This window comes from Lampris incognitus, chromosome 2 (assembly GCF_029633865.1).
Source record: "Lampris incognitus isolate fLamInc1 chromosome 2, fLamInc1.hap2, whole genome shotgun sequence".
Lineage (NCBI taxonomy): Eukaryota > Metazoa > Chordata > Actinopteri > Lampriformes > Lampridae > Lampris > Lampris incognitus.
In genome coordinates this window covers 23,887,431-23,913,030 of record NC_079212.1, presented here as the reverse complement: position 1 = coordinate 23,913,030, position 25,600 = coordinate 23,887,431, and the positions used below count along the sequence as shown (strand labels likewise).

Genomic DNA, 25,600 nt, shown 5'->3' with positions numbered 1-25,600 from the left:
TCGCTGCATTAGCGCCTCCTCAGGTCAGTTGGGGCGCCTGTTCGGGAAGAGGGGGAACTTGGGGAAATGGTGTGATCCTCTCACGTGCTACGTCCCGCTAGTGAAACTCCTCACTCTCAGGTGAAAAGAAGGGGCTGGCGACTCCACATGTATTGGAGGAGGCATGTGGTAGTCTGCAGCCCTCCCTGGATCAGCAGAGGGGGTGGAGCAGCGACCAGGACAGCTCGGAAAATAGGGTAATTTGCCAAGTACAACTGGGGAGAAAGGGGGGGGGTGATTTTTGGCATATCGTATCAGAAAGTCACAGCAGTTTTCAGCTCGTGATATTTCAGTTAAAATTTTGGTGTAAAGCATGACTGCCTTCATTTTGGGAATCTCTGTTTACATTGATGGCTTTGAACAATTGCATTCCAAATAAAATGAGCCCCTCTCATGCAGGCCCAGAATATCTGAAGAAGAGAGCCTTGCAGGAGGTGGTGGAGGGCAGCGAGAACACAGACACTGTCATGCATGAGCCACTGCTGGCCGAGGAGGAGCCCCTGCCCACACCGCCAGAAAGCCCCCTGATGAACGAGCTGGACAGCCTCATGCCCGGCTTTACTCCAGTCCGCACCCCCTCACCAAGCTCAGGCATCACCAACAAGGAGGATTCCCACCTCCTCAGCCCAGGAAGCTGGAACGGAGACAAAACCAGCAAAGGTGGAGGCAGTAGGGGTGGTAGTAGACCCAACAGTAGACCTGGCAGCCGACCAACTACCCCCTTGTCCTCCACTTCTGCCCCTACTTTGGCTGTTCCTGAGAGCAGCACAGCCCCCAGCAGCCGTGGCCCCTCTCGCACCCCGAGTCGTCAGAGCAACAAAGCCGAGCAGGGCTCTGATCTGGAGATCAAGCCCCTGCAGAAGTTGGACTCTGAGGGAAAAGCTCCAGACGCCACTCCTGCAGCTTTCGTCTCTGTAAGGAATAGCCTCATCTCCCAAGATGAAGAAGAACCGGTGAAAAACCCCGCCTCCAAAGTGTCCTCCAAAGCCATCATGCCTGAGCCTAAAACAGCTGAAGTCAGAAATGAGCAAGCTCCATCCCTTCGAGAACGAGCTCCATCCAGCTCTGAGTTCAAAGTCGAATCCAGAGAGGCAAGCAGACCTGCCAGCAAAGTGGAGATGAAACCAACTCCAAGACGAGACCCCAGTCCAGCGCCATCTCCCAAACCAGCGCCTAAATTTGAACCAAAGTTGGTAGCCAAGCCAGTGGAGCATAAAGCTACGGTTGCCAAACCAACTGCCAAACTGGGCCCGAAGGTGGACCCCAAAGCTGAAACCAGAGTGAAGACTGTGGTGAAGACCCCAAGTAATGAGGTAACAGCAGAGTCTGTGGAGTCGGAGGTAAGACAATCAATGATCACATTGGCTTGAATTTGTCTTGTTTGTTTGGACACAAGGTCATCCATATTGGCTGTCACTATAATGGGTGTATTGTGAAAGTCAAGATATTACCTATAGTCCCACATAGTATCTGAGTCACTATATCCATTATAGGCCACTCGGGTGTAGATTGAAGAAACTATTAAATTTTCCATATGCTATATTCTTAAGAAGATATGTTATTAGAATAGTTTGGATAATTTTCTCACTTCACATATTCAAGAGGTTTTAGGGGATTGAGTAGATTTAAGGAAATATTGCCATACATAACAAGTTGGGAGGTTGTGTAAGGCTAAACAGGTGCCCGTGGAAGCACAGCATGTTAGAAAAAGTGTATTTCTCTTTACATGACATCACATCTTGTCTGTGAATCTCACATTTCATCTTTACCTATCACCTGGTGAAACAGTGTTATCCATAGAATGGTCTTTCCATCAGGGATATGAAAGAGTAATTAAGCGCCTCTGTCAACCCAGCAGCTAATTTTCTTTGGAGTCTAACATCACATTTTGTTAGCATTAGAGCAGATCGAGTCTTGATTTTTTTACCACTTTTATTACAGGGTGAGCCTAGAGTAGATAGACATTACTAAGGATCTGTTAGAGATGTTACACCTCTCACATATCTCCGGTTACCGCACACTTTCAAACGGTGTCAAGCCATGATGTTTTCATTGCTTACCTACGCTATATGTTCTAGTTTATTCTAGTTTCATGCTCTTAATTCTTTTGATTCACAAGCCTGACATTACTGATGTTCCTCTTTTCAAGGGGCCAAACACCATAATGATCTGCATGGTCATCCTGCTGAACATTGGCTTGGCTATTCTCTTTGTACACATTTTGTCTTGAGATACCCGAGGGCCAACACAGGTAAAATATAACACTACACTATGCAAACTGATGCATCGAAAATATAGCAGTATGCATACAGTAAATATACTTATTATTCTCCACATATGCTTTTGTCTCTCATAGTGTAAATATTTTGATGCTATTATTAAGTCCTCTGCCTTTAAGTGACATTGCATGTTGCCACTATACTGTGTGAAAGGACTAGATTCAACGTTCCTATCTGTCCATCTATCTAGTTTTATCCATCTGTTGATTTTTTCCCCACAAGTCACGAGCAGGGTTGAAAGAGAGATGACCTTCCTTTTCAGCGAAGCCCAGAGATCAGAGAGACTGCTGGGAGAAACAAAAGCCTTATATGGATGCTCACAGCTCTTCTGAAGGCTGCGTTGATGTGACTGTGTAAGGCTCTGTGAGGCATACTTCACGCCTAAGAGGCCAGAGAGAAAATCTGGAGCCCAAATGAAGAACTTTGAACGGCCGAAATGATCCAGAGCGTACGAATTTTGAAGACGAAGGAGGACTGCGACCACTCTGTGTGTGTGAGTGTGTGTGTGTATGTATGTTATCAGGATAAGCTGCACTGTGCGTTTCAGTGCTTGCACTGGAAATGGCAGCATAGCGCACCATACACTATGCAAGTCTTGGCTAACATAGATGATTCATTTGAGTCACATTGTGTCACAGAATGTGTCATCAGTTCGCAGAGGGCTTTACACTAAACAACCCACTGACAGATTGATCTCTTAAGAAAGAACCGGGTAGATCAGAGATTAGAGTCACAAGATGATTGTGACTACATGTATGAGCTACATCTACTACTACTACTTTTGGCTGCTCCCGTTAGGGGTCGCCACAGCAGATCATCCATTTCCATTTCATGTATGAGCTACATGTATGAACTTATAGCTGCAATTAGTCAATTGTTATGCAAGTACTGACTGTAGGAATGTAGAGAAGATATACAGACTGAGTATTCTCTCCAATTTTCTTTCGGCCTAATATTGAAGACCCAATGACAATGCAACAAAAATGTTTGAATGATTTATGGGTAGTAATCACTCCTGTTACTATCTGAAATGTGCAATGAGTAATACAGTCTGAAAATGATTCAGTATGCAATAATCTCAATTATAAACAGTAAACCAAGAAAATACTTTTATGTTTCGGCCATAACATGAAAATCTTGAGAAAATATTACTGAATATTGACTGATACTGCAAATCGTAGCAAGCTGATTGCCACAGCAAAACCAAGAAAATGATTTGGTCTTCTCATGGTCTTCACCTGGAAAGACTCCAATACACGAGTCGAACTTCTGCTGCAGTACCTCCACAAGATGTATTTTGGATAGCAGTAAAGCACACCGTGCAATTTTAAATCTTTATCTGGATTTTTGATCAGTAAGTACATTACTGCATATGCATTTATTTAACATGGAAAACAAGCCATGTCATGATGTTTCATTTGTTTTGGGTCTGATGAATGAATTAGACAAAATAGAATTGTAACAAGCATGACTGCTGTTGAGTCCCTGTTGTACTTCTATATATGTAAAAAAAAATGTTTCTTTTGTGTTTGTCATAAACAGTCGCTTGTCACCCCTGTGGTTAAGATTTAACAAAAATTCGTGTATGTTTTGCAATGAGAGGAGCATGCAGAAAATGGAAATCCAATATAGTAATGATAGCAATGGTCTGAGAATGTGTAAGCAAGGAGAATAACTTTTAAAAAAAACACGCTGTTGTAGAGGGGACACCAAGTGTATGGACTAATTTGGTAACTTTACAAAATGGCAGGTTTGTAGGTAATGTTTTTGCTTGTAGGCTGCAAGGTTTGATGTACTGTATGTTTCAGATGAGAAAACACATTTAACACTGTTGCGTAGCATTATATTCAGGGAACTGCTGTGCTTCCGAGCAAAAAAAAAAGTCGGTATACTCTACTTTTGTACACAAGGGCACTTTGTGTGCGAGTGTTTATGCGCGTGAATATTTTTGTACCTTTGTGAAATGCATCATCTTTTCAACAAACAAAATTTTAAAGTTTGTCGGATTGTTGGGAAACAAACATGCAATCCCAAAGAGAATTTATTTCCCTGTGGAGTCAATGATTACCTCAAGTTGGGACAAATGAATAAAAAGTTAACTCCATGTCTTACACAAAGTTATGAGGATGTGCTTTGATCATCCTTTGACCTTTAATTTTATTTTTCCTTCGTTGCGTGTCCCCCAAATAAATGGCACTGGCAAAAGTGCAGTAAACGCAACAAAACCCCATTTTAGATTGAATAGTTTTGTTGTAAGATTATATTGTATTTAAACTTCAGTCCTATGGTTGTGCATTGCTTCATGCAAACAAGTGAAAAATAAAAACCTCTTGTTTAATGTAAAGGCCAATGTTTCACTTGCCAGTCCCAGAAACACCCGTGCAATGAAATGCATGTGTGCTAAGTAGTTTCTTTCTCGGTCTTCTGTTGAAAAAATACCAATTAAAGTGAGAGGTAAACATTTGCAGATGAATTTGATGCGAAGTGCAATATAACCATACCCGTCTGTACTGTAGGTCACTTTGTTTTGTCAGTTTAGTGGATTCAAAGAACATTTCTGAATTTCAAAATATGCATTGTTTCACCAAGCGTCTCAGTCAAAATTGTAAAATGGAATAAAAAAATAATGCTGGTGATTGTGTCATTTTGTGATTTAGATATTGAAAGTTTCCATCCAGCAAACCATTATCTTAACTGCTTATCCTGCTCTCAGGGTCGCAGGGATGCTAGAGCCTATTCCAGCAGTCATTGGGCGGCAGGCGGGGAGACACCCTGGACAGACCGCCAGGCCATCACAGAGCCGACACACACACACACACATACCTAGGGACAATTTAGTACAGCCAATTCACCTGACTTACATGTCTTTGGGAGGAAACCGGAGCTCCCAGAGGAAACCCACACAGACACGGGGAGAACATGCAAACTCCACACACACCTGTGATGACCCACCAAGGTTGGACTACCCCGGAGCTCGAACCCAGGACCTTCTTGCTGGGAGGCGACCGCGCTAACCACCGCTTCGCCTGAATCAGTTTAATATCTATCAAATCATTAAATTCATTTAAGATGCAACCCTTAAGATTGTCTCTCCGGAAATTTAAAACCTCTGGACACTGATCACTGGTGCCATGTTTGACCACCCCAAATCCGAGAGCCATTCAAACTGGAAGTGTCACCGTCCCTACCACCCACCTAAAAAACAGCGTAACCCAGGTTTTAACTCAGTTTTGGATTATCTGGTAAAAAGTCTACCAACTTGATCAGCTGTATCTGTTCATGGTTTGTTAGACACAACTCCCCTTTTTCTATACTTCTGCTACCAGACTTCTTTGCATTCGGCTGCCAGTAACAAAACATCAAAAGCTATGAGCCTTATCATTTGTCTTAGTAAAGTCCTTCCTGACACTAACCATTAGAATGAGAAACTGCAAAAGTGTGATTTTGATATTTGCAGATTTGGTAGTCTTCAGTGTGCTAATGATGGAGCGAAACATCTTAGCAAATGCTAAGCATTGTAGCTTAATTATATCCTTGCATGTAGATTTGTCTTTAATGACTAGAAAACCTTGGTTGAGTTACCCAGAAAACTCTTATCCAGTGTAAATTCAGTGGAATAAGAACAAAGATTGTATTTTTAAATGCCACCTGTTTGCCAGAGGGATAGATAACTCCTATCCCTCCCTCCCTCCATGGCCCACAGTGAATGCCAGGCCTTATTTTAGACTGGGGCTGTGGTCTTGGTACTTCTCAGGCCACTCATTCATGCGAGTACTAATTAACGCCTCAAATTTAATAAATCATGCTTTGTGGTAGCACTTTATATCAAGTTCCTCGTAATATGTGTTAATTAATAGGCACTAACGCCCTTATAAAACGCGTATTAACGTGTTACTAAGACTAAGTTTCAATAATAGCAGCATAAACGTTTTCAGCCACTAGTGGCGCTTTTTCACAAATTGCAAAACTAAAATTTCCCCCCCTCGTCTTAGGTTGCAAATTCCATCTGCATAAAATTTTGCATGTAGCATCTAAGGAGCCTCGTAAGTTAAAAAAAAACCGATAGGCCACAAAATGCAAAAGTTATTACTTATAAGGGCCTTATTACCTATTAACTAACACTTATTACATGCACAATATAAAGTGTTACCTGCTTTAGTTATGAATCAACACACCTCATACAGTAAAATCTAATTTTGCAGTTGTGTTGAATGTTCATCTAAATCAGTAAGACATGGATGAAAAAGAAAGTACGAGCAGAACATGACAACTATAATGTACCGCCATTTTCCCCAAAGGCTGTGCAACACTTCCCTCTGTTGACAATATAAGGAGTGAACAGGCAAGCCCCTTTTTGTACCGATGTGTTTAAAGACCAGATCACAGAAAGGGGGGTGAAATTCACTGCTATAGAAAAGGTGCGATTACTTATTCAAGATCAAATCTTTCTGTGGGACAACTTGTTTTGAAAAGCATAGTCCTACCTCTGAAACAAAACAGATTTTCATAGAAACGCACCTACACCGAGCCATCTGGAAAAAAAAAACCCACTTTGACCAGTAGATGGCCATATTGATCTGAAAACAAGAGGCCTTTTGAATGTCATGAGGTGGAGACGCCAAATATTTCGCTTACTAAAAAGAGAAAAAGTGAAGCCAATGGTAGGTGTAATCGATTAATTTATTTTAACAGTTATTTCAAGGCAGCCAAAGAAACAAATTTCTAATTGGGCTCAGAAAAGCCATAACTAAAACTCCTCTCCTTCCTCATCTCCTTCCGTGCTGTCAGCTCCCACCTCCTCATAATCTTTCTCCAAGGCGGCCATGTCTTCTCTGGCCTCAGAGAACTCTCCCTCCTCCATACCCTCACCCACATACCAGTGCACAAAGGCACGCTTGGCATACATCAGATCAAACTTGTGGTCAAGCCGAGCCCAGGCTTCTGCTACAGCAGTGGTGTTGCTCAACATGCACACAGCCCTCTGGACCTTGGCCAGGTCTCCACCAGGGACTACAGTGGGGGGCTGGTAGTTGATGCCAACCTTGAAACCAGTTGGGCACCAGTCAACAAACTGGATGGTGCGCTTGGTCTTGATGGTGGCAATGGCAGCATTGACATCTTTGGGCACCACATCACCACGGTACAGAAGGCAGCAAGCCATGTATTTACCGTGGCGAGGGTCACATTTCACCATCTGATTTGCTGGCTCAAAGCATGCATTTGTGATCTCAGCAACAGTTAACTGCTCATGGTAAGCTTTTTCAGCTGAAATGACAGGGGCATAGGTGGCCAGTGGGAAGTGGATACGAGGATATGGCACCAAGTTGGTCTGAAACTCAGTCAGATCAACATTAAGAGCACCATCGAAACGAAGAGAAGCTGTGATGGAGGACACAATCTGGCTAATAAGCCTGTTGAGATTGGTGTAGGTAGGACGCTCAATATCGAGGTTCCTACGACAGATATCGTAGATGGCCTCATTATCCACCATGAAAGCACAATCGGAGTGCTCTAGGGTGGTATGGGTGGTCAGGATGGAGTTGTAGGGCTCCACCACAGCGGTGGACACCTGGGGAGCGGGGTAGATGGAGAACTCAAGCTTGGACTTCTTGCCGTAGTCAACAGACAAGCGCTCCATCAGCAGGGAGGTGAAACCAGAGCCAGTGCCTCCTCCAAAGCTATGGAAAACCAGGAAGCCCTGAAGGCCAGTACACTGGTCAGCCTGAGGAGGAAGAAAGGGCAGTTAATGACATCAATTTACATTAATAATCCATCTACATAAATTTAAGAAGGGGTGGTTCTACGTTCCTCAAAAAGTGGACCTTTTGATTCCGAGGACCTTATGCAAGCCCAGCCTTTGACTTACTATAACTATAGTAACACATGTATAGTATACTAATACTAGTAACTAAGTGGAAGGGTCAACCTGTAATGGATATTTCAGGTTAAAACAAACATTGTAGTGAGCATGAGCCAACTGCTACTTGGTTTCATATTTTTTGGACCTCATTTTTTTTGATAGGATGAATGACCCACCCCCCCCCCTCTAGCTATATTAATCTTTGACAAGTAACCATACTGACATGTTATAAATATCAAGGATCCATAATGAAGCACCCACCAGCTTGCGCATCCTGTCCAGCACCAGGTCAATAATCTCTTTGCCAATGGTGTAGTGTCCACGGGCATAGTTGTTGGCAGCATCCTCCTTGCCAGTGATCAGCTGTTCAGGGTGGAACAGCTGGCGGTAGGTCCCAGTGCGCACCTCATCTGAAAGATGAAAGGATTATTGTAGGGCTAAAAAAGATTAGGTCAGCTGGAAAGTATATTACCTATATCCATTTGATCTTACCAATGACAGTGGGCTCCAGGTCCACAAAAACAGCCCTGGGAACATGCTTTCCAGCTCCAGTCTCACTGAAGAAGGTATTGAAAGAGTCATCTCCTCCTCCTGCAGACTTGTAAGTTGGCATCTGTCCATCAGGCTGGATCCCATGTTCAAGACAGTAGAGCTCCCAGCAGGCATTGCCAATCTGGACACCAGCCTGGCCAACGTGGACTGAGATACACTCACGCTAGAAGGGAGATAAATCTTTTTATAATTTTTCCCCAAGGATTTTTTCCCCACCCCAAACGCTGCCACTATTCAGACCCAACTAAGTAGTTGGACCAGTTCAACTTGATCATGAAGATTGATAATTGTCAAATGAACCATCTCATTTTGAAAACATCCCATAGGCATATGGATGATGAAAACCGCAAGAGCTTACACAATAGATAGAGCAGTCTCATGATTCCTGGGAGGGGAAGGGGGGAGGTTAGGGTGGGGGGAAAAGTACCTTATTGTAAAACACCAGAAACCAGAACATCATGACTACATCACCTGACACCAGCTAGAGGCCAAGTTAACCGTTTAGACACAAGAACAGTCAAAGCCAGGCATATCATATGGTGGCGGAACAAAAACGCAACACCCAAATCTAGCCATGCTAACAGATGTGCGAAGTAATCAAATCCCGAGATCAAGAAGCTAACGCATCCTAAAAAAAAAAAATACAATACAGCTGTGCAATGAAAGGTTTTGTAACAAACAAACAAAAAACACGTTGGGGATAAGCAAAAAAAGCGTAAACAAAAAATAAAGCTCAAATCTACGATCGATAAACTCAGAGCGGTCCGTGGTTTCATGAGGCCTAGTTCAAACACGCGGTAAAAAAAAAAAAGAAAAAAAGCAACGCAGTGTCAAAGTATCGTGACCTAAACACGTAGACGACTGAGTCATTGTGGCAGCGGGGGAAAAAAAACGGAAGAACTTAACGGAAGAAATGTTCAGACTACATTTTACAGGTTAAAATGACGGACACAAACGTTCGAATGGTACGTCAGACACGTCGCAATAAATCGAGTTTCAGATTTTTGCGATCTGATAAGCATTTTAAAAAGATCTCGCTGCGGCTAAAAGTGACATTGTGGTCGGATCGGGCCAATTCAGTGAAGTCAGCAAGCCGAGTTTGCAGAAAAACGCTTCATCATTCAAACTAGTTTAATTATTCTAAACCTGGTGAGATCCATACGCATAGCTGGAAAAAAACTACAAAAACCCAATCCTTCATTTGGCGCTCACCATTTTTTCTGACGCTGCGAAGTCTGGAGATGAAGGAAGGTGAGAAGATAAAAAGCGATGATTTAACTCTTACGGCTAGACTTTTAGGAATCCAATGTAAGAAGTTATTACGCTGGCTTTCGCTGGGTGGGGTAATTTATACTCCTCTGCCCGGCCAAGGGGGGTTTGATAAATATGATTGGCTGAAAATCACGTGTTTCTTTTCTGATTGGTTAAACGAATTTTTTTTCCAGGCCCAATCTGCCCAATGACTCGCCACGACCAAGGAGTGTCTGTGAAAGTGGGACAGATACAAGAGGGTGTCAAGGGCTGACCATAGTTTGAATACCTGCCGAGGGATTTATATTCTTCGCTGTTAGATAGTCTTTTCGAATTAGCTTATTAACCGCGACTAGAGATGCATAATTTGCTTATTTTCTTGCCGAGGCCCTGAATTCCCTCGAGGCCTCGCTGCCAATTGAAACCGGGTTTTGTTCATCCATGTTGATCGCGCGCGCACCAACTGGTCTCACATATGGCAACCGGAAGCTCTCACAAATCACGTTCCAACCTACTGCCAAGCTTTGCTGACAGTTGCAGTTACGGCTAATTATTCGAAAGCAAGCGTCACGCCGTCAATTGGTTCAAAATATTGCCGCAACGCCTTAAAATGCCTCAAATGGGTGCAAGGAAACAGGAGTACAACGCCTTTTTTTCCAATCCCCCTTTTTTTCTCCCCCCAATTGTACCCGTCCAATTACCCCACTCTTCCGAGCCGTCCTGGTCGCTGCTCCGCCTTCTCTGCCGATCCGGGTAGGGCTGCAGACTACCACATTTAAGGCAGGCCATACTCAGGTGCCAACATGAATCTGAAAGAAATCCTAACATGTGGGTGTCTAATTTTTTTTCTTAATGGGGAATTCATTAATATGTTTGTTTGTTTTTTTGATAGGATAACTCTAACCTACATCATTTTGTATTTCCAAATTTTACCCTTTTGAATCCCTTTATAAGATACTGTAGCGAATTCGCGGGGGCAGCCATGCGGAGGCGGGGCGACCCGGGATCTGCCGCAGACCGGGACGCGAACGCGGGTCTCCCGCACGACGGGCGGCTGCGCTAACCGGTCTACTAAAGGGCCCAACCCGTTAGCCAAGGGCTAGCGAGTCTACTTATACGTTGTCGTTACAATATCAAAAGATATAAGGGAAATCATTTATACTGACAAAGCCAAATCAAATTTACATATTTATTAAAAGGTGAACTGCATGTATATCACTGGATACAATTACAAAGCTCAATCTCTTGACCCACCCCACTTTTTTTTTCTCCCCAGTTGTACTTGGCCATTTACCCTATTTTCGGAGCCGTCCCGGTCGCCGCTAAACCTCCGATACATGTGGAGTCGCCAGCCACTTCTTTTCACCTGACAGTGAGCAGTTTCGCCAGGGGAATGTAACGCATGGGAGGATCACACTATTCCCCCAGTTCCCCCTCCCCCCGCCCCCCGAACAGGCGCAACGACCGACCAGAGGAGGCGCTAGTGCAGCGACCAGGATACACACCCACATCCAGCTTCTCACCCGCAGACACGGCCAATAAACTCTTTGCACAATCATTTCCGAATTCTACCTAATACTGCTTGTGTGTTTATCGATGGCGCTGTTTTACACCCGTTCTTTGCAGGAGCTCCCAAAGCTCAAAGTAACAGATGTCCACAGAATTTGCCAGCAAACACCAACACCAACCAGCAAATTGGACAAGGGCTTTAGGTTGTATGCTACATCCTACATTCACAATTACAAAGGTAAGAAAACAACTATTAATGAGTGAGCAAATCTATTCACAAAAGACATACATCAGGCCATTAATTAACACTCAATAAAACCATGTACAGTCACCGAAATCATGTTAATTGTAACAAATAGCCTGTCATTTCGTATGTTACCCAAATCAACATTCGGATAAGGCGTTTGTATGTATAGACTATTTTAACCACCAATGCATCATCGTTAAATATATAGAAATATTGTCAGTGGTCACACAGTATAACTCATGGATGGAGCACAAGGTTCCCAATGACAAAAGTAAACAAACATTAGGCTACACTGATGACAGGATTTTTGTGATTTAATTTATATCCAGTGTTAATGGTTGATGTCAAACAGTTAGCTAACGTTAGACTAACAGTTACATATACAACTTGGACCTAAAGTTACCTGGTATAGAATCGGATGTCGGCGTCTGAGCCTGCAAACTGCTGTAACCCAAACTCTTGCTGGACACGCAACTCCTGCAATTCCTTTCTCGGGGTTTCAATTTCTTTGTCTTTGTCTTCTACAGATGACAAGGACATGCCCAGTGCAGACAGTACAGGGACAGAGCAGTAGTTGTTGTCCCTTGTGCTATCATGTTGCTCCTCAGGAGGGACTGGATCAATGGGCCGTTTTGCTCTCTCCCACACACTGCGCCGTGGTGTCTAAACAGTATAGCCATTCCATTCAAAGAGCGTCGGTACAGCGCCTTTAACAAGCCTTTTTCGACCATCAAGGGTTGTTGGCTCTATGAGCTGATCAGTGGAGAAGTGTCTGCTACAGACCTTAGTGTGAGGGGTGATGGTGAAATGATCCCGGCGTATGTTTACCAGCCACTGTCTTCTCAGGTCAGGATGGATTGGAAAGCCATGGAAACTTAGTATGCTGTTAAACTTGGAGCTAGCCAAAAAAAGTGGGACACAGCAATGCTCAGTGTATCTATTTTGTTGTTTTTGAAAATGTTCGGTCTTGAACATTTTTCTGGGTAGACTCATGAGCAAACTGTTATGCTAGCTAGCTAGCTCAGCGCGATGTACACAAAGGGAGCGGAAATGTACAAGCAGTACTATTTCAAAGTGGAACTACATAACATAGCCTAGTGCATGTAGCGCATTGTGTCTGTAGGGACACCCGACCAAGCCGGAGGTAACACAGGCATTCAAACCTGCAATCCCCATGTTGGTAGGCAACGGAATAGACCGCTACGCCACCTGGACGCCCAATCTCCTGACGTCTTGAACTTTGCCAGGTTGCACAAGTCCTGCTTTGGATCATTCTTGGACATCAGCCTCCTGCAGGTCTCCTTAGCCCTGATCCCTCCATCCCTCTTTTTCTGTGAGAAGTACTTAGCAGAAGCCTCAGTCACCATTTTAACAACCCTCTCAATGCTTTGTGTGCGGCAAGGCCAGTTGAGCACCTCCATGGGGGTGTTGATGAAGTTGTCTGTGAATGTTCTCATTCATCCAGGTCATGGTTATCCAAAGGAGTTGAATCAAGTGCAACAGACTTGGTATATATCCGTGAGGATGTTTCGACTCTCATCCAAGAGGCTTCCTCAGTTCGTGCTTTTCTGACTAGACCAAGCTAGTCTGACTGGCTGGTGACTAGCTTGGTCTAGTCAGAAAGGCACGAACTGAGGAAGCCTCTTGGATGAGAGGCGAAACGTCTTCATGGATATATACCAAGTCCAGTAGCACTTGATTCAACTCCTTTGGATGTTGATGAAGTTCTTCACTTCCGAGGTGCTTAGGGAGCAGGTGAGAGGTGGCTCTGACACACCTTCTAACCAACTGATCAAGTCACCAATGCTGGAAGCATCACAAGTGATGTCCGGTGTCCTTCTGGTCCTGACAGAGGAGTCCCCCAGCTGAGTGTCTGGGTCCCCCTCTCCCTTGATAGCCAGGATTCTCTCCACCCCCTCAATCCTCTCCTTCTGATCCTCAGAGCATAGCAATGTTTGGAGGATGGCTTCACTTTGGGCATACCAAGCAGATCTTCTCACAGTCAGCATCACAAGGTCCAGCACCTCCTTCCTCTGGGACTTGAAGCAGTCCAGGATGTGCCTAGCCCCTTCAATCCAGGAGTGCTTGACCTTCACGTTGAACCAACATGGATAATACACTCCAATGATGACAATAATAATATAATTTTATTTATAGAGCACTTTTCTAAAACAAGGTTACAGAGTGCTTCACAAAAAAAAGATAAAACCAGAAAAGGCAAAAATAAGAGTAAAATCAAATAAGAGTAAAAATAAAAACAGTATAAATAAAAACAAATATCAAACATTTGTAAAAACTTACATAAAAAGAAGTTTTAAGACAAGATTTAAAAGAAGCTAGAGACTTGGTATGCCTTAGCTCAACAGGAAAGAGAGTTCCATGGTGTGGGTGCTCTAACAGCATTTTGGACATCCAGGATTTAATGTTAGAGAGGCAAGTTGTGAGATTTACTAGGGCGCTAGGATCTGTGGGTTTTAGTGGCATGTATAACTGATTGTCATCAGCATAAAAATGGTAGAGCACATCATGATTTTGAATGACCTAGCCAAGGGGCAGCATGTATATAGAAAAGAGAAGGGGGCCAAGAACTGAGCCTTGAGGGACACCACAACTCAACTGAGCCACCAAGGAGGTAGAGTTATTCAAAACAACAGAAAAAAGTTCTGTTGGTGAGGTAAGAGCGTAATAAGTTAAGAGCCAAGCCCTTGATGCCAACCCAAGTCTCTAAGTGATGTAAGAGGATGTTGTGATTGACCATATCAAAGGCAGCACTTAAGGCTAAAAGAACTAAAATCGAGCAGTCACCTCTGTCTGCAGTAGATCATTGGTGACCTTAACTAGAGCTGTCTCAGTACTATGAAGTGCCCTAAAACCAGACTGGAAACTATTAAAAACAGTATTAGTGTTCATAAAAGAAATCAACTGAGAGGAAATTACTCTCTCCAGAAACTTAGCTAAAAAAGACAATTTGGAGATTGGCCTGTAGTTACTTAGGGACAGGTGGTCTAAATTAGGTTTCTTCAGCCATGGGTGGATGATGGCATACTTAAAACTGTCTGGAAAAGAACCAGAGGCCAGAGAATGATTAAGAATTTGCAGAATAATGGGGCTGATAATAGAAAATACCTCCTTGAGCAGCTTAGTGGGAATGATGTCTAGGATGCAGGGGGAGGAGCTCATATTGGAGACCGCAGTCTCCATCATTGAAATTGTAATTGGTTGAAACTGGGTGAAAGAGGCAGAATTAACATGGGGAATGGAACGAAAAGAGCCAGGCTGGATTTTGGACCTAATATTCTCCATCTTGTTTACAAAATGAGAGAGACATTTTTCGGACAACTCAACATCAGGTTCAAAAAGAGAAGTGCAGGGACTACTAATAACAGAATCAATTGCCCTGAAGAGAACTTTAGGATTGTGGTTATTTCTCAATATTAGTTCAGAGAAGTACGCTGATCTCGCATCCTTAACTGCCTTCTGGTAAATTAACATTTGGTTTTTAAGGGTGTTATGTGCTAATTCGGACTTGTTGAACTTCCGTTGTCTTTCTGTTTTTCTACAGTCTTTTAAGGGCACAAGTGTGATCATGCAGCCAAGGGAGTTTATTTGATTTTTGTTTCCTAGTTTTAAATGGTGCAATTTGGTCAAGGATGGATAAGCACTGATCATAGATGCTAAGATTTTCACTGGGAGTGACGAAGAAGGACAGGATTAGGAATGATTATATTAGAGGGGCCGCTCAAGTTGGATAGTTTGGAGACAAAGCAAGAGAGGCAAGATTGAGATGGCTTGGACATGTGTGGAGGAGAGATGCTGGGTATATTGGGAGAAGGATGCTGAATATGGAGCTGCCAGGAAAGATGAAAAGAGGAAGGCCAAAGAGGAGGTTTATGGATGTGGTGAGGGAGGACATGCATGTGGCTGGTGTGACAGAGGAAGACGCAGAAGACAGGAAGAAATGAAAACGGATGATCTGCTGTGGCGACCCCTAACGGGAGCAGCCAAAAGTAGTAGTAGTAGGATAAGCACTGATCATTGAATGAATTTAATAGTGCATTTGGATTGAGGGAGGATAAATAGGGATTAAAGGATGATGAATTGAAAGCATTACAGAATTTAACTGCACAGCCAGCATTGAAAATGTGAGAGCGTGTTTTAGGATAATGACTAGGAGTAGCGAGCTATAGTGGGACTTTGAAAACAACTTTGAAAATGATGAATTCCACAATGAATTGCAGATTCTTCAGGTTCTTTCCTTTAAATCCGTGCTTTGACACCCAGAGCCTGAGAAGTCTGTTCGCTGTGGTGAGTCAGCGGCTGTGGTTTACTGGTCCAATCTCCAATAGAGCCAGCATTGCAGGAAGCACTCCATCCCTGACTGCACAGACAATTTTATAGCCATAGTGTTGATCAGTTGAGAGCTCTTGAATGACCTTGTCAGTGCAGCTTGATTAGTGGAGGGCCAACACAGATCTGGGTGAAGTTTGGATTGATATCCAAGTCTGTAGCAGAATCAAGGATCTTTCCTATTGGCCCGGATAATTTGTTGTCTGACAGAGTAGGGCCATCAAGGTCAACATTGAGACAGTGCAGGGGAAGTTCACCAGTGTACAGGTTGCACACCAACCAGACCAGCTTTCTCCCCAGGTGCAGCTCCAGCTTACGCATTACTCCAGCTTCCACATCAGTGTTGACATTTGTTGAGTCTCCTCCAATGGCCCATAAGGTCTTATCAAAACCGTTCTCTTTCAGCCAGGCAAACATGATCTAAGCAATCTGCTCCGCATGTGACTCCTCTTTAGTTGCTTTCTCTGGGGTAAAGTGGAACATACAGTAGCTGCCAGACTAACTAGCAACACTAGTGTTCTTCCTTGATCTTTGCAGGAAAATATTGGTCACTGCCCTCAGCTCCCATCATCACATTGGTCAGGTCAATCCACCCATCAAAGAGGATGCAGGAGATCCCCCCCCCCCCGCACTTCTCCTCAAACTCTTTCCCCAGCTCTCTCGTCAACTTCTCCTGTGCTCTCTTGACCTTGTTCTTATCAATCAATTTACTTGTGTTGTCTTCTGTGATGATTCCTGCATCAATCTGAGCTGCAGTTGCTATTGCTGAACTTGGCCTCAGCCCTATGCCATATCTTACACTAGCAAGGGCAATGTTTGGAATCTCATCATAGTTTTTCTGTGCCTTTGCCGAAGCTGCAGGCTGAGGGTCAGTTTCAGGGAAGAGCTCAGCTTCGGGGACAAACTCATCTTCACCACCACTTCTCTCCAATTCCAGATCCTCATCACCATCTGCCAAAAATCTCAACAACCTTCCTGGCTGCCTTCTCTGCTGCTGCTGTTGCTGCAGCATTTTCCTCGCTCCTTATCATTTCTTCTGCCTTCTTTTCCATCCCCTGCCTTTCCAATATTCTTACCTGTCTCTTTTGCTCTGGCAGATCAGCCCCCCCCCCAATTTGGTGGGGTCCTTTACTTCCAACCTTCTCTCTCTCTCTCTGTCTCTTGATGTAGGCAAGATCTTTCACAGGAATCCTTTTCTCTCTGCTGCAGGAACAGTTAATGTGGGCTTGGATCACACAGCCCTCACACTCCCAGCCTCCCACCCCACAACTGGTAATCTGACACTTGCAAGTCAAAAATCATATAACTTGTCTAACTTGACAATGAACCACTCTTTGGCATCGAGTTTGCCCTTCCCAAAAGAAAACTTCACAGCCTGATTCCAGACCTCCTTGAGCTTGGACATGATGGTTAACTTTTTATTGATAACAGGTGGCTTGAAAAAAAGCATTAGCTTTGCTTGACTGACCAATCAGACCAGGGTAGATCTCACCCACCAGCTAGTCCACTGAGTAGTTCCTCCTGTCATCTTCACTTTGCTCCCTCAAGTAGATGTCATACCTCAGGATATCCCTCACAGTTGGCAGTTCAGACACCAACAGCTCCCAACCAGTGCCAACAAGATTACTCAGATACGAACTTCATTTCATCCTTGTTCTGACTTGAGCCTATTTTTTTTTACGTAGTTCACACTGAAACAATAATACACAGATAAGTATTCACAACAGACCGGTATTAAAGTATTACATAGGTGGGTATTACAAAAAACCGTTAAAATATTCCCTTCACGTGTCCCTATTTTCCTTCACATGTAACTCAGGCTAGCAATAGGTAAGTGCACAAATCAATTAACAAATATAATATAAAATAAGGTAATTTATGTCTAACATTATCTACTTGTTCCTCAGCTTCCTAATCAAAAACATACTAACTGACAATGCCACAATAAGAGAACAGAAGACTGATCAATAAGGATTGCCAACCTCCCCAACATGTGGCTTTCAGCAATAAGATGACTACAACTCCTGTCCCAACAGGACGTTACCAAAATAAAAGCCCTCACTTCAAAATAAAAGCCCCCAAACTTAGTCTCTTTCTTCCAGAAGAATAACAAAAATAATCAAATGTAAATTGATGTAGGTTAGGGCTATCAGAATTAAAGATTTTCTTCAGATTTGTGTTCTACACACAAAAATGTGTTATTTGAATACCCCTCTCGATTGATTTACAAAAAATACATAGTACGGCCCGCCCTACTACCACACGCCTGCTCCGATACATGTGGAGTCACCAGCCGCGTCTTTTCACCTGACAGTGAGGAGTTTCGCCCGGGGGACGTAGCGCATGGGAGGATCACGCTATTCCCCCCAGTTCCCCCTCACCCCCGACCGACCAGAGGAGGCACTAGTGCAGCGACCAGGACACAAAGCCATACCTGGCCAATTGTGTCTGTAGGGACGCCCGACCTAGCCAGAGGTAACATGAAGATTCCAACTGGGATCCCCGTGTTGGAAGGCAATAGACCGCTATACTACCTGGACGCCCCACAACCCCTGTTTTGACCTTGTTGCATTTGCTGTCTGTAAAATTTAGAATTGATTTTAAACTCAGCCTATGAACATCATGTATGTGTGGCCTAAGAATATATTTCAGACCTGATAACCCCTAACGAGCCTGAATGTAATGTGATGTTCTTGTCTTTATTCAACGTTAGAGGTAATGGGAACCTTTTCTTTTGCTGGCTGATGCTCTAAATGCCCCATCCAGAGGAGCTCAGCCTGGCAGATTGTTATCTTTTAAAGTACTTCTATAAAAATCGCATATATATATATACTGGCATTTTTGTAAGCCTGTCTTGTTATATGGCCTGCTCTATCTGTCAACTGGTTCTCATTCAATTTTATTTGCTCTTCCATCATTTCATCCTTGTCCATATATTTTGCAACTTGCTTTGACAGATAACATAAAAGTGCACTGTAAATAAAATCATTTTTATTATTGCAGGTATGTTTGGGGGAGATTAAGCCTCCAATGCAAAGGTTATGACCACAACAAATCTTCCCTTTCTGTTTTCCCTCCACCATGTTTCTGCTGATATATTGAAGACTGTTTAGTCCAGGATAGGGAAACCCGGACTAAGTGTGGCAAGTTGGCCAGGCCAGACCTCTGTGTCTCCTTGGTTTCTCTATTTTCCAACACCCACATTCTGTGTCATCGATAGATCCTAAATCCACTTAAGTGCTGCTCTGACTTTTGACCATGCAAATAATATGTTCGCAAAACTTTTAAACAGGGTCAAATTCATATGATTAAAGGTCAAACCTACAAATTTTGATGAGAACACTGTATGATGTATGAGAATGTGTTGACTTTAGCGATGATTTGATTATCTCAGATTGGCAGACCAAGTTTCAGTGTGATAATAAAAAACAGTTTAACCAAGCTTGTGTTGAAGAACATGTTATTAATGATGTCTGGTCATGCATATTCTTTCATATGACCTGTCTATTTGGCCATCAGTTATTTGAATCTCTGTTTGCTGAACACCAGGGTAACTGAATAAGCCAGGAGTATAATCAAAAAGTCGCATGGATAATAGCAGGCTAAACAATAAATGAGAGGGACAGAAACCAAAGGAGCTTACAGTACAGCTAAGCAAAAAAGAGTTCAAATGGGGAAGTGAACTTAAACAGACGCTTAAACGGGTGTAAAATGACAGTTCTTTCAAACTTCATTTGGTGCAGGGATGAAAAAAAGTTTAATAACAAGCAATGAACATTTTATTCATAGACCAAAGACAACAAGGTTAATTTAAGTTGGTCATGCTATGCAACAAAAAAAGGAACTGTCACAGAAGTTTTCATTATTGTGGTTTTGTAGGTACATGAGAGCAAATAACTTTCAAACCAGTCATTCAGTACTCCTCTCCTTCCTCTTCTCCCTCACCCTCAATGGAGTCAACTCCCACCTCCTCATAATCTTTCTCCAGGGCAGCCATGTCTTCTCTGGCCTCAGAGAACTCTCCCTCCTCCATACCCTCACCCACATACCAGTGCACAAAGGCACGCTTGGCATACATCAGATCAAACTTGTGGTCAAGACGAGCCCAGGCCTCTGCAATAGCAGTAGTGTTGCTCAACATGCACACAGCCCTCTGGACCTTGGCCAGGTCCCCACCAGGGACTACAGTGGGGGGCTGGTAGTTGATGCCAACCTTGAAACCAGTTGGGCACCAGTCAACAAACTGGATGGTGCGCTTGGTCTTGATGGTGGCAATGGCAGCATTGACATCTTTGGGCACCACGTCACCACGGTACAGAAGACAACAAGCCATGTACTTGCCGTGGCGAGGGTCGCATTTCACCATCTGGTTGGCTGGCTCAAAACATGCATTTGTGATCTCAGCCACTGAGAGCTGCTCATGGTAAGCCTTCTCAGCTGAGATGACAGGGGCATAGGTGGCCAGTGGGAAGTGGATACGGGGATATGGCACTAAGTTGGTCTGGAACTCAGTCAGATCAACATTAAGAGCACCATCGAAACGAAGAGAAGCTGTGATGGAGGACACAATCTGGCTAATAAGCCTGTTGAGATTGGTGTAGGTAGGACGCTCAATATCGAGGTTCCTACGACAAATATCATAGATGGCCTCATTATCAACCATGAAAGCACAATCAGAGTGCTCTAGGGTGGTGTGGGTGGTCAGGATGGAGTTGTAGGGCTCCACCACAGCGGTGGACACCTGGGGAGCGGGGTAGATGGAGAACTCGAGCTTAGACTTCTTGCCATAGTCAACAGACAGGCGCTCCATCAGCAGGGAGGTGAAACCAGAGCCAGTGCCTCCTCCAAAACTGTGGAAAACCAAGAAGCCTTGAAGGCCAGTACACTGGTCAGCCTGAGGGGAAAGAGAAAGAAAAGGACACAGTTAATGCCATTACACTGACATTTGCATTTTAATTATTAATAATCCATGAAGAGTTACCCACCAGTTTGCGGATCCTGTCCAGCACCAGGTCAATAATCTCTTTGCCAATGGTGTAGTGTCCACGGGCATAGTTGTTGGCAGCATCCTCCTTGCCAGTGATCAGCTGTTCAGGGTGGAACAGCTGGCGGTAGGTCCCAGTGCGCACTTCATCTAAAGAAAATTAAAAGTCATTATTGAAAGGCTACACAACATGAGGTTACTTGGAAAGTATTTTACCCATATCTATTTAATCTTACCAATGACAGTGGGCTCCAGGTCCACAAAAACAGCCCTGGGAACATGCTTTCCAGCTCCAGTCTCACTGAAGAAGGTGTTGAAAGAGTCGTCTCCCCCTCCAAGTATCTTGTCGCTTGGCATCTGTCCGTCAGGCTGGATCCCATGTTCAAGACAGTACAGCTCCCAGCAGGCATTGCCAATCTGGACACCAGCCTGGCCAACGTGGATGGAGATACACTCACGCTGGAAAGAAGAGAATGGATGGAGAGGTTAGCATTCCAGTAAATTCTAGCTCTTGTTCCGTTGGCTGAAATGAGGTCTGTTCATCGGTAAAAAAAAAAAAAGTACTTTCACAATAGCCTATATTGCTTAAAATACTCTATGTGCTACGTGCAATTAATTGAAAACATTTTTTGTCAGATAAAGATTTGAGGATCCATAGAATCGCTTACCTATTTTATATTTATGATACATTTTTGTGATATGAAAAGTCTCAGATACATGGTGATGTCAACACAATAAAACTGCCTTTTTTCCAATTTCCAACCTGTTTTTCTGCAGCAAAACGTTCATATTGTCCATAAGCCTACTGTAGGGAGAGAGGATTAACTAGGTCAGACATGGCGTAAACTGCTGTCGCTTTATAACAGAGGCTACATTCTCCATATTAAAAAGGGACTGCAATGGGGTTAAATGCCTTTGACATTTTTCCACTTGTTTTAATAGTATACCTCTTTCTTAATGGTCAAGCATAAGACACTTATATGTAGTAGAGGTAGCAAACTACAACAAACAGGAGTATTATCATTCAAACTAGTTTAAAGGTATTCTTTCGAAAACAGTGATAAAGATGGATAAAAGACAAATTTAGATAAAAAAAATCTATACAACAAGGCCTACAATTGTTTAAGAAACGAGTCGAGAAAACCAGTATCACATTTAATGACAGTCTAAGGAACGAACAACGTCTAATCTGATTTAACGAGCTACACAGCGGATTAAGCTTGGCAGTGGAGGCAAATGACATCAATTTAAAAGGCGTAAAATGTAGAAAACAACTGTTCACCTGATAATATAAAGGTTACACGCGTGAACTTGAAATGGTGCTGAGCCAATGATCGATTCATTTTCGTAAAGGCAGCAAGATATGACGGATGGAGGGAAGAGACATTTTGCAGAACAATCCCTTTCTTACACTCGTTACATGTAAAATATGCGTTTAAAGCCGTCAATCCGTGGGGATAAATGCCAAATCTTGCTTACCATGATTGCTTGTCGAAAATTATGCAATGTAATGAGACAAGTCTGAAGTGCGTGCGTTCCCGAGGTATGCGGTGTTTCAATGACGTGACGCGCGCTACCGCCCCATGTGGAAGCAAGGTGGAAGCGCGCACACCATTCTTCCGTATCACCGCATCAGCAGCCACCTGACTATTTTTTTTTATTTATTTCAAATGAAAAGTAAATAGGCGAATGTCCAGCGAATTGACAGTCGAGTAGTCTATGAAAAACTGTGCGAGCAAAGCATTCCTTGTGACACGTTTGATATAATAATAAAGTGTCTTATTTGATCAACTGCTAATCGAGATAGTCCCACTTTATTCTAGCATTTAGGTTGATTCCATTTTTTTAGGGCGGAAAAATGAGCGATGAAAAAAAAAGGAGAGTATCGACTCATTTTGTAGCCTATACCTATTATGTATTACAGACGACTGAGGACACAGTTCACTTTTTTTTTCAGCCAAAGGACTGAAATTAAACTGCTCTTTTGAGCTGGCCAGTGATAGGCAGGCTATATGGCTTATAGAATGTACTTTGTGCAGTCTATGTGCCTTTGGGGATAACCTCTCATTTGAAATTATAATCAGAGATGTTGAGGCATTTAGTTAAATTGGGAGCACTTATTTTCATGTCACATATTAAATGATCTCCATCGTTGCCCACGTGCCACGTTGTCCGAGTCTGAGGCCATGGTTCTCGATCGGAAAATAGTGGATTACTCCCTCCGGGTTGGGGATGAGTTGTTGCCTCAAGTGAATGAGTTCAAGTATCTCGGGGTCTTGTTCACGAGTGAGGGTAAGATGGAGCGGGAGATTGACAGGTGGATTGGTGCAGCATCAGCAGTAATGCGGACGTTGTACCGGACCGTTGTGGTGAAGAAGGAGCTGAGCCGGAAGGCAAAGCTCATAATTTACCAGTCAATCTTCGTTCCAACCCTCACCTATGGTCATGAGCTTTGGGTAGTGACCGAAAGGGTGAGATCGCGGATACAAGCGGCTGAAATTAGTTTCCTCCGTAGGGTGTCTGGGCTCAGTCTTAGAGATAGGCTGAGGAGCTCGGACATCCGGAGGGAGCTTGGAGTAGAGCCGCTGCTCCTTCGCGTCGAAAGGAGCCAGTTGAGGTGGTTCGAGCATCTGATTAGGATGCCTCCTGGGCGCCTTCCTTTGGAGGTTTTCCGGGCACGGTCCACTGGGAGGAGACCCCGGGGTAGACCCAGAACTCCCTGGAGGGACTACATGTCCAATCTGGCCTGGGAACGCCTTGGGATCCCCAGGAGAACCTGGAGGGCGTTGTTTGGGGGGAGGGGACGTCTCTGGAGTGCCCTACTTAGCTTGCTGCCACCGCGACCCGACCCCGGAGAAGCGGCTGAAGATAAATGAATGAATTAATATCAAATGATAAATCCAAGGTTTCCAAAAACCCGAGGTAATCCATAAATCTGATTACACATCATACACTTGATTCCAATTTTTGGAATGTATTAACAAACAGCAGTAAAATTGGTTCATATTTTCTCCTTGCTCTAGGACCGCAATATTCCTTTATAATAGCCTATAAGGCAGTCTGTTACTGTTCCTTAAAGTGTTGTGGGGCCAACTTTGTCTTCTACTACTACTACTACTACTACTACTACTACTTTCGGCTGTTCCCATTCGGGGTCGCCACAACGGATCATCCGTTTCCATCTCTTCCTGTCTCTGCATCTTCCTCTGTCACGCCAGCCACCTGCATGTCCTCCCTCGCCACATCCATAAACCTCCTCTTTGGTGTTCCTCTTTTCCTCTTCCCTGGCACCTCCATTTTCAACATCCTTCTCCCAATATACGCTGCATCTCTCCTCTGCACATGTCCAAACCATCTCAATCTTGCCTCTCTTGCTTTGTCTCCAAACCGTACAACCTGGGATGTCCCCTACTCGTTCACAATCCTGTCCTTCTTCGTCACTCCCAACGAAAACCTTAGCATCTTCAACTCTGCCACCTCCAGCTCCACCTCCTGTCTTTTCATTAGTTCCACCGTCTCCAGACCATATAACATAGCTGGTCTCACTATGATCTTGTACAACTTCCCTTTAATTCTTGCTGATACCCTTCTGTCACAAATCACTCCTGACACGCTTCTCCACCCTCTCCACCCTACCTGCACTTTCTTCTTCACCTCTCTTCCGCACTCCCCGTTACTTTGAACAGTTGAACCCAAGTATTTAAACTCATCCACCTTCGTCACCTCTACTCCTTGCATCCTCACCATTCCGCTGTCCTCCCTCTCATTCATGCATATGTATATTGGAGCCAACTCTTTGTGCATTATAAAATCTACAGCCTTCTGGAGCCTTCCTGTGTCATGAAAGAGAAAATACTTGGTCCAAGCAAAAAAGAAATGATGCTGAACAGGGCTGACTTATTGTGCTTATTTTAGAGATTTGTGACTTGATGGTTGCTGCTGACATTTGCGTACATCCAGTCACTTTGAGTCAGTTGTGATGTGAGGCAGATCGAGTGTCTTATTTAGACAATTTGACCAAATGGCACTTCTTCAATGGCGTTAACTTTTAGGATCTTAAATCTAGCATTTGGGTCTAAGAGTTGTCTCTTTATACCATAGCACATCCTAGCGCCATCTTTTTTGGATGAAAGGTCGAATCAGTTCATCTGGATACAACGTTTATTGACAGAAACGTTCCATCGCTCATCTAAATGACCTCTTCAGTCTAAACTGACTGCAGGTATCCCCAGATACTGGCCGACAGTTAAGATGAGTGATGAAACGTTTCTGTCAATAAACGTTGCATCCAGCTGAACCGATTCAACTTTCTTTGATTTTCTTACCTGGCTTATTGAGCATGCATAAAGACATCTCTTTTGGATCTCACTGAAGAGAAGCTATACCCATCACTTTTAAGACTTTTTCCCAATTCAGATTTTAGCTGTATACACACACACACACACGACTTTTTAATTTAAATTTCACATCAATGGTATTATACTTGATTTAAAGCCATTTCTATAGGAGGTGCCAGAAAATAAGTCCCTCTG

General features: G+C 43.6%; 3 protein-coding genes across 4 annotated transcripts in view; 1 reads left to right on the top strand and 2 right to left on the bottom strand.

Annotated features, from left to right (window-relative positions):
* Positions 1–4,948, top strand: part of jph2 (junctophilin 2) — a 28,550-nt gene extending 23,602 nt beyond the window's left edge. Inside the window, exons 4-6 of one of the 2 annotated variants that reach the window (XM_056272833.1) lie at positions 439–1,352; positions 2,189–2,290; positions 2,541–4,948. In XM_056272833.1, the coding sequence (XP_056128808.1) occupies positions 439–1,352; positions 2,189–2,269 (995 nt within the window). In that variant the 3' untranslated portion in view covers positions 2,270–2,290; positions 2,541–4,948. Of the gene's footprint in view, positions 1–438; positions 1,380–2,188; positions 2,291–2,540 lie in introns of both variants that reach the window. The other variant, XM_056272832.1, reaches the window with a different exon arrangement.
* A 2,031-nt stretch (positions 4,949–6,979) lies between these two features.
* Positions 6,980–10,082, bottom strand: LOC130106810 (tubulin alpha-1C chain-like). Its single transcript, XM_056273066.1, has 4 exons — positions 9,943–10,082; positions 8,671–8,893; positions 8,440–8,588; positions 6,980–8,040 (listed from the first exon to the last, which is right to left on the bottom strand). The coding sequence occupies exons 1-4, from the start codon at positions 9,943–9,945 to the stop codon at positions 7,066–7,068; spliced, it is 1,350 nt and encodes a 449-aa protein (XP_056129041.1). The 5' UTR covers positions 9,946–10,082; the 3' UTR covers positions 6,980–7,065.
* Positions 10,083–19,840: 9,758 nt separating this feature from the next.
* Positions 19,841–22,605, bottom strand: LOC130106992 (tubulin alpha-1B chain-like). Its single transcript, XM_056273374.1, has 4 exons — positions 22,548–22,605; positions 21,305–21,527; positions 21,070–21,218; positions 19,841–20,978 (listed from the first exon to the last, which is right to left on the bottom strand). The coding sequence occupies exons 1-4, from the start codon at positions 22,548–22,550 to the stop codon at positions 19,998–20,000; spliced, it is 1,356 nt and encodes a 451-aa protein (XP_056129349.1). The 5' UTR covers positions 22,551–22,605; the 3' UTR covers positions 19,841–19,997.
* Positions 22,606–25,600: the final 2,995 nt, after the last annotated feature.